The 8,825-nt window shown below is 58.9% G+C and overlaps 1 protein-coding gene and 1 non-coding gene across 12 annotated transcripts in view; both read right to left on the bottom strand.

The window, feature by feature from the left end:
- Positions 1-8,825, bottom strand: part of AP1B1 (adaptor related protein complex 1 subunit beta 1) — a 101,961-nt gene continuing 93,136 nt past the window's right edge. For all 11 annotated transcript variants that reach the window (XM_067015397.1, XM_067015402.1, XM_067015399.1 and 8 more), the window contains 6 exons: positions 5,220-5,365; positions 3,794-3,923; positions 3,408-3,492; positions 2,693-2,779; positions 2,446-2,600; positions 1-956 (listed from right to left, as the gene is read on the bottom strand). In XM_067015397.1, the coding sequence (XP_066871498.1) occupies positions 882-956; positions 2,446-2,600; positions 2,693-2,779; positions 3,408-3,492; positions 3,794-3,923; positions 5,220-5,365 (678 nt within the window). In that variant the 3' untranslated portion in view covers positions 1-881. The remainder of the gene's footprint in view (positions 957-2,445; positions 2,601-2,692; positions 2,780-3,407; positions 3,493-3,793; positions 3,924-5,219; positions 5,366-8,825) is intronic.
- On the bottom strand, positions 4,630-4,726 carry LOC131742965 (small nucleolar RNA SNORD125). Its single transcript, XR_009331621.1, has one exon. It is a non-coding gene; the product is annotated as a small nucleolar RNA SNORD125 (small nucleolar RNA).

Raw genomic sequence — 8,825 nt, 5'->3', positions numbered from 1 at the left:
CACTTGGAAGCAGTTTTTAATTCTGACATTTGGTGGAAGAGGGAAAAAAGTGTCCGTGATTGCCAAAAGCAGAATCTTTATTATTAAACAGCAGTAACAGGAAAACCTAATGCTCTGTCAGACACAACTGAAGGAGGCCAGGAGGGGGTCAGCAGATGCTAAGGAGAAACCCCAGACAGGATGCACCCCGCTTGCCCACATGCCCCACCTCTCAGCTGTGTCTCCGCTCCAGGAACCCTGGGCACATCGAGGAATGTATCAGAGGCAGAGACCATCCTCATGGCCAAGAGGGGGAGCGGGCGTGCGTGTCTGCCAGGGGAGCAGGAGCCCAGGAGGGGCTCTGGGAGCTTCTGCCTGGTCTTCCCCGAGTGGCTCAGTGCTCGGGAGGGTGGGGTTGTAGGCCCTGGGAGCCCCAGGCCCTGACAGAGCAGCTCTCCTGGTACCCAGTGGACCCTCCACACACACCAGGATGCCTGCCAGGGCCCGTCCCAGGAGAGGGGTGGTGGGGAGGGCACCACCAAGAGAGACTGGGGCAGGGGTCTTCCTGGGCTGGGAGACTGAGGAGGGAACTGAGTGCTTGTCCTCAGGTGCCGGGAAAAGCAAGAGAAGAAACCTGGATCTCCCCATCCAGCTCTTGTGCCACTCTGGCTCCTTTGGTCCCCTCCTTACCTGACGCTAAACGTCAGCAGCAATGGAAAGGGGGGGGGTCTCAAGCACGGGAGTATCCCGAGGATCCGGGCAGGCCCTACTGTTAGGACCAGGGAAGCCCGTGGGTGCCAGGAGCCTCGCCTGGCCCCTCCCGGGAGAAGGAGGTGCTGCTACCTCCCAGGAGGCTCCTTGACGCGGCTGGTGGAAGGCTGGAGCGGATGCTGGATGGGGCCTCAGTTCTTGAGGATGGTCTCGTAGGCCTGGTACACGTGCTGGGACACCTCCGGTGCTCGGCACTTCAGGGACAGCTGCAGGGAGACGGGTCGGGGGACAGGGAGAGCTCATTCCTGGAGCTCCTCTCCAGGGCCGGGAAGGAACAGGCGGGGAAGGCAGAGAAGGAAGGAACCAGATGGGAGAGGGTGGTGCGCACACGTGGCCTGGTGGCAGCAGCGGCTGGGGCAGCTGTGTGGTGTAGGCGAGGGGGCGGCCGCCGCAGCCAGCCAGGTGGGGACCAAATTTACTCGCAGCCCACACGCCTGCTGTCCGCCTGCCACCATGGCCCTCTGCAGCATGAATCACGAGCCCGAGGCTGCCAGGCAGTGCTGGCTGCACCCTGCAGAGCTGCAAGGCCTCCCACAGCCCATGGAGGGCGGAGGTGGTTTGGGGCTGGGAGGGAGGCCATGGGGATGCTGGGTGGTCTTTCTGGTTTCCAGCACAGGAAGCAGGCACGCCAGACTTGGCTCGGCTCTAACTGCGGGAAGAGCCTGGAGAGCCCTGGCAGTGGACACAAGCGCAGCCACCCCTCCTGCCAATATCACTGCTCTGAAGGGGGCCGTTGGGAAGGGGGAGGGGCACGTGGCGGTCTAGCAGTCAGGGCCCCAGTCTCCTCCGAAGAGCTCTGTGCACACTGACTGTGGGAAGTGAAGGCACCAGGCTGGGGAGCACAGGGCAGCCTATCCTCCTGCCTGCAGCCTGCATGTGTGTCTGTCTTCCCGGCTTTGGGGAGCAGTGGGGTGAGGCCAACTCAGGAGAGCCGGGCCAAGAGATGGGGTGTGCAAGGTATGGCTGGGAGGATGGAGGGGAAGAGGAAGAGAAAAGCAATCCGCTAACCTCCAAGTCCTGCACCACGGGCACCAGCAGGGAAGGTGAACATGCAGCAACCGAACACAGGGAGACGGAAATTACCACCACCGAAGCCACCGCCGAGGCCCCACCCGACCTCTGCGCCCACACCACCAGCGGGGCCCAGGGAGAAGCCTCTGGAGGGTCATGCCTGCCCGAGACTTGGGTGCAGGGAGAAGCAAAGTCTGGGCTCTCTGGGCCTGGAATAGCAGCTTGGCCTCTAGGAAGCCACGTCCTGACTGAGGTCTGACTCAAAGGTCAGGAAGGATGAGTTGCTCGGAATTCACGTCCTCCCAGGAGGACACTCAGGTGGGGAAGAGCTGGAGGAACAGGGCCGGGACGCAGCAGAGCCACTTCCCAGTCAGACGGGCCTTGGGCCAACTGGGCCGCCTCACAGGGCCCAATTTTATAGAATCTTCTGGTCCAACTCACTGTTCTGAGACCCAATTTGGTGTCTTATCTGAGAAACTAGATGGGATTGAGTTGGAAGCTTTCTAAGGTCAGAATTCTGATGCTCCTCCAATGCCAGGCTCAAAGGGATCCCAGCTCAGCTGGGCTAGAGTGCCCCCCCCCATCAGGGCTGACCCCTGGCCTGGGAAGGAGGGGAACGGGAGAGGCTGCCCAGACAGGAAGGCAGAGGCCCCATGGCAGGCAGGCAGGAGCGGGGGCCCTCACCATGAAGCTGGGGTTGCCGGGCTGGATGCGCAGCTCCGCCAGCACCCAGATGCCATTGGTCAGCTTGAGGGACTGGTAAAGCATGTCCTGGCCCTCCACATTCCTCTTGGCGATGGTGAAGATGTTGCTGCTCTGCAGCCTACTGCTCACGGCCTCTGGGGGTCAGAAGGTCCCCAGTCAGAGATGGGGAGGCCTGGGGCACAGGCGAGCGCCAGCATGGAATGGGGGCGGGGCTCAGGAGTCCTACCTGCATTCAGGGCGCAGTCTCTGATCTGGAACTGGGCTTCGTTCTCATTGGGAATGTCCTTCCATGTGGCCAGGAACATCTGCCGGTCTGGAGGGGTAGAGGTGGGATCCTGATACACCTTTGGTCCCACTCAGTAACCCTCAGCAGGAAGTGGGTTGGGGGGCAGTGCCACCTTGCAGCTGAGGACAGAACTGGCTCTGCCACAGCCCCTCCTGCTTCCCTGAGTAAACCCTGAGCTCTGTGAGGGTGGCCACTTGTTCCCAAAAGACCAAGGGTTCCTGACTCTGGGCCTCAGAGTTCTCCCCACTACCACCCACATCTGACCTCCTGCTGCTCTGGAGCCAAGCACCCTGCTCATTAGTCACAGCGGTGTTACAGGGCTTCTGACGTGACAGAGATGATGTGGGCAAAGTGCTCCATGCCCTCTGGGTGCTGGGATGAGTCTTCCCAGGGGTTCCAGCTGGGGCACAGGGGATGGACATCAGGTGTGACACACGGCCGAGGATCCCTGCCTCAGGGGGCCCATGGGACAACTGTCTAGAGGCTGCAGGCAAGACTGAGGGGCAGAAATTGGCCAGATAAGACCCTGGGGGCCCCAGTGAAGGTGTGACCCTCACTCCAGACTCTGCAGGGGAGCCGGCGACTCATGGACTCTATCGTGGGGCCAAGCCAATCCATCTGTTCTAGGGACCCCAGGGGCACCCTCATGACTCACCCATCTTCCCATCCTCCACAAAGAGGATATGCAGCGGGTACAAGGTGCTGAAGTAGAAGACGTCGATGTTGTTCTTTACAGCCACCTAGGAACAAGGGGATCCCCAATTAGTCCCTGATGCTCGATACCCTGAGGCCCCAGGAAGTGCCTACTCCCTATGAGCCCACCTGGGCAGGTTCCCTCTCATGACTTCCCCAGTAGCCATGCCCAACACCCCCTCCCACTGGCCTCCCCCACTCCCCATCCCCACCCCCAGTCTGTGTCCAAGAGCAAGATTCCACAGACAGCCCTTTGCCAGCACCAGCCAGGCCCCAGACGGTTCCCCCAGGCTCCTCCCTGGGGCAGGTGGGTAAAGACTGGGGTGCCAAGCCCTGCCCGGAACACACCTGGAGGTTGTTCAGAGGCTCCATCTTCATGACTGAGCCCACCGTGTTGAGAGGCAGGGAGATCTCCACAGTCTGGTTGGGGCTGAGCGGAGCATGGACCTGGAGGGGGGCGGCGGGGGCCAGGCCAAAGCTGGGGAGAGAGAAGCCCCCGTGGGGGTGGTGGGGGAACAGGTGCTGACACAGGACAGGTGGGCTCCTGGGGCTCCGGAGCCTGGGCAGCAGCTGGCGATAAGCCTCTCCAGTGAGCTGGCCTCATCCCAGGCCCAGAGCCAGGCCTGAAGGACAAGCTCCTGACCCCCCACTCCCCACCCCTCAATGGCCACAGGAACAGGAAGAGAAATCTGGGACAGCTGAAGGCCTGAAGCCCATCTCTGTTCCTCTTTCTCCTATGGGTGAGGTGCTGGGCAGGCCCAGGTAAGCGTGGCCCTGCCCTGCCCTCAAAGAGCTCCATTTAAAATGAGAGGAAAAAACAAACAAAACAAAACAAAACAAAACAAACCAGGGGGCCTTTAAACTTCTTTTAATTTGAAAACTCTGTGACTGCCCAACTCTCAGTGACCAACCTCCATCACCCAGGAGGGATGTGACCATCCCAAGCAAGACACTGGGTTTTACTGTCTGGGCCAGAACTGGCTAGATCATGAGATGGCCACAGAGATTCAGAAAAGCCCTGCTTCTTGGTATAGCAGCATGTGAGCAAATGAGGATGCCCAAGAGCGTAAGAGACACTGGAGTGTTTCTGTGACCTCTAGGGTCCCCTGGGGGTAAGCAGCAGAGCTGCCCACCTTCCCTGGTCTGACAGAGGGTCAGAAACCACTGGCCCAAAGGTTCTCCCTGAGGAAACAGCCCCTTCAGTCAACTTCTTAGAGGCTCAGTTTGCTCATCACTAGAGCCGCTCAGGAAGAAGGATCATCAGGAGAGGCTGCTGGGGTCCCCCAGAGAGCCCTGGCCTAGCTGGCCTGGTCCATGAAGACACTGATGGTGCCAGACAGGAGAACTTCCCTACTGACAGGGGACATGGTGGGGGTAAGGAACCTGGAGCAGCCACCGTTCACAGAGGCCCTGTCTGGTGGTTTAATCCTGCCACATGGGGGAGGCTGGCGGGCAGGCCCACTCCCCACCCTTCTTAGAGACAGGTCCTGAGACAGGAGCTGCTCAGATCTGGAGATTATGTCAGTAGAATGCCCCCCGGGCAGTGGGGGAAGGCAAAAATAAAGGGAGGTGTGCTGCCCCTCCACCTCATATTTTGGTGTCTACATAAAGAGGTTACTGTGGGGAAAAATCACTGCTTTAGAGAGTTTTGGCCTGAGATGTGGTTGTGAGAAATATCTTCCTTCACCAGAAAGAGGCTCCAGGCCCACAGCCCTCAGCGCCTGCCTGCAGTCACCAGCATGGGCTCTCAGCAGGCTGGCCTCAGGGAGCTCACCTGTTGCGGTTGAACTGGATGGCGAAGTCAGTCATGACCTGCAAGGCCTTGTTGGTCAGCTGCAGGTCCATGGAGATGGAGCCCACCTGGCGGGTGAAGGTGCCTGAGATCTCCAATCCTTTGGCCTTCATAGCTGGGAGCCAGACCTGCAGGGAAGACGATGGGAAGGAGGCTGGTGTTCACCATGTCCCCAACTCCACAGCCCACATTAGGGTCCTTCCTCCACCCCCCCTCCCCTCACACCTAAAGGGGCCTCTCAGATCAATCACACCTGCCTTTACCATCAGGGGACGACCATGTGAACCGTGGGATGGGAGGAAGGCTCCTGCACAGCCTGCCCAGGACCCCTGAGCCGTGTGGCCACGTGCTGGAGCAGCACAGGGCAGGGAGGAACCTGGTGTGCCCAAGGCTCAGCCAAGTCTCCAGAGGTCAGAGAAGGATGGCTCAGAAGCAGGGCTGAGGAAGGTGATGAGACAAGCGGGCCCTGCCAGCCTCCTGACAAGCCAAGGAGAGTCGAGAGACAAGGGCACTCTGGGCTTCGGCCAGAGCCTGAGGCCTCCCTGGCTGTCACAGCCTACCCTTCCTCGCAGAAGGCAGGGCTGGCCTTTAATTGCACAAACTGGCCTGACCAAGGACAGTACTAAGAGGACCCCTTGCCTGGAAGGCCTTCTGCTGCTTGCTTGGCTGCCCTTGTCATCCGAGTCTCAGCTCAAGCCCACCTCCTCCAGGAAGCCTGCCCCCAGGCTCCTTCTCCAGGCTCCCGCTGCAGCGATGTTTTAGCAATTAAACTGTCTTCTCAGTCCCCAGACATCTCTGCGAGGGAAGGGCTCTGCTTTTCTGTCTTTGCATCCTTGGCTCGGAGCTTGGTGTGAGATTGGTATGCAGGGAACGTTTGCTAAGTGAACAGCATGAATTAAAGCTCTGCCCGTGAGGGACACCAGTGGGGGCCATCCTGTGGACGCACAAATGTCTCTCAAGTTGCCATTCTTACCAGGACAGCTCACAGCCCCGCCCCAGGCCAGCTTCTCCGGGTGCCCTGTGTCAGTGAACGCCCCACTGTCTCTCAAGTCGCCAACGCCAGGAACCAGAGCATCTGGGCACCAGCCCTCAGACCACCCTGACCCCCCATGGTCATGCAGCTCAGGTCCTGTCAACACCACCTCCTCCCATCTGCCACCACGTTCTCTGCTCTCCCCTCTCCACAGGCACCACTTGCGTCTGAGCCACCATCAGAGTTCCCCAGGTAAGATGGCAGCCACCCGCATAGCAGCCCAATTCTTCTATCCCCAATTTCCACAGCAGCCAAAGCCATCTTTTAAAATGCAAATCTGATCACGGCACCCTTGAACCCCCTCAATCCTGCAATGCTTCCACTACTGACGGCCTCCAAGGCCTGGTGCCCTGCTCTCCCTGGGCTCTGGTCCTCACACACACGCTGTTCCCTCTGCTTGGAAAGCACGCCCCACCCTAACCCCGTCCTAATTGCTAACTCTGATCATGCTTTGCTTCCCCCCAGACAAATCTGTGAGGGCAGAATCTCATGGCTTTAGCCATGAGCTGTGATTTGGCACACAGCACTCAGACGGCTCCCACGGTGACTTCCCTGCTCCCTGCCCCTCCAAGGAACCTGGCTTCCCTTCCCAGGTTCTTACAGAACTGGCTCTTTCTGGCACTGTGACCATCCTGACTGCCGAGGGTGGGGACCTCATCTCTCTTGGTCATTGTAGGTTCATGGAGTCTAGAACTGTCAGCATCCACTGACCCAAGTGCTTGAGGAACTCCAAGTTCTTATACTGAGAGCTTCATTCCCCTTGACCAGGAGGAGTGGGGAATGCACACAGGACAAACAATCTGAGGTAGTCACAGCGCTGTCAGGAAAATGTAGCCCGCACAGCCACTGCTTCTGGAGGGAGAGCACACCCACATCCCAGAACCCACCTGTGACTACGGTAGCGGGAGGGAGAAAGTCCTGCCCATGTTGCAAGGACTCCTCCTCCAGGCAGCCTGCTCTGATTACTCCTAACCTGGGATCCCCTCACCTCTCCTTCCAGTTGGTACACTCATCTGGCTCTCCACTAAGACAAAGCAGTGATAATACCTGTTAAAATGAACCCACATGCAGAGGGCAAGCTCCCCAAGGGCCAGCTAATTCTGACAACCCCTGACATTAAGGAAGGCACATTGAGGTTCTTAAACACTTTAAGATCACATAAGGGGGACCTCCCTGGTGGCGCAGTGGTTAAGAATCTGCCTGCCAATGCAGGGGACATGGGTTCGAGCCCTGGTCCGAGAAGATCCCACATGCTGCGGAGCAACTAAGCCTGTGAGCCACAACTACTGAGCCTGGCTCTAGAGCCCACAAGCCACAACTACTGAAGCCTGTGCGCCTAGAGCCCGTGCTCCGCAGCAAGAGAAGACACTGCAATAAGAAGCCCTCACACCACAACGAAGAGTAGCCCTCGCTCACCACAACTAGAGAAAGCCTGTGCACAGCAAAGCCAATGCAGCCAAAAATAAATGAAATTAAATCTTAAAAAAAAAAAAGAATGCATAAGGGTTGGGGGCAGAGGCTTTGGTGCCACAGCCCTACATTTAGTTCCAGACTCTGTCACTTACCAGTTATGTGACCTTAGGAAAAAGCACTCAGATTTCTCAACTGCAAAAATGGGAATAACAGCATCATAAGGCTGCTGGGAGGACTTAGTGGGATGGTGGCCATGCCACGTTCATGCAGTACCCGGCACGGAAGTGTGTGGTTGCTAGCACTAGACTTGCCGTCTGCTGGGGGCCCCTCAGGCCCAGATCCTGCCAGGAATCCTGGCTGGGGGTTCTGGCCACCACCACTGTGGTGTAGCGGGCAGAGCAGGGCAGGTGCTGGCTCACAGCTCCCCAGTCATGAGGGAGATTGTCCCTGTGCCCCTGAAGCCCTGCTGTGTCCTGCTTTGGGGAGGGGACCTCGGAAGAGAGAGAGGGGCTCTGGCTGGGAACAAAGCAGCAGACGTGGTGTGTGACCTGAGTGTTGTGAGGGATCAGGCCACGTCTGTCCCCTCTGGCAGCTTCCTTGAGGCTGAAAGCCCAGCCCACACTGTGCTCTCCTTAGTGCCAGGCCCACGTGTTCTCACACCCCGAACTCAGCTCTCCTTCCCTCACCCTGCCCCTTGCCCACTGTTCCAGCTGGAATCCCCCTCCCCGTCAGCCCCATGTCCTGCCATGCCTGCCTCCAGTCCAGACTCCTTTCCACCCCTACAAGTGCCTTGCTGTCTGGCAGCTATCAGCCAACTCCTGCCAGTCTCCTCACTGGCTCCTTGCTTCTGCTCTAGCCTTTCCAGTCTGGCCTCCACATGGTGGCCAGAGGATCGCTCTCAAGTGCAAATCTGCTTCATCTCTGCTCAAAACCTTCCAGTGTCTCCTGCTGCACCAGAATCAAGAACAAAGCCTCAAAGCTGGTGCCGCCGACCTTGCCAGCTTCTGCCCTCCTCAGCTCTGGTCCAGGCGGGAGTCTGGGGGCGGGGGTCGGGGTACTGCCCTGGGTGGCCCAGTGGGCATTGTGGGGCACCGCCAGGCAGGCAATGGGGGGGGACACACACTGTGTTTAGTGGGCTGGGG

The sequence above is a fragment of the Kogia breviceps genome, chromosome 15, assembly GCF_026419965.1.
Source record: "Kogia breviceps isolate mKogBre1 chromosome 15, mKogBre1 haplotype 1, whole genome shotgun sequence".
In the NCBI taxonomy this organism is placed as follows: domain Eukaryota; kingdom Metazoa; phylum Chordata; class Mammalia; order Artiodactyla; family Physeteridae; genus Kogia; species Kogia breviceps.
The sequence above is the reverse complement of the archived record's forward strand: the minus strand, read 5'-3'. Positions and strand labels throughout refer to the sequence as shown.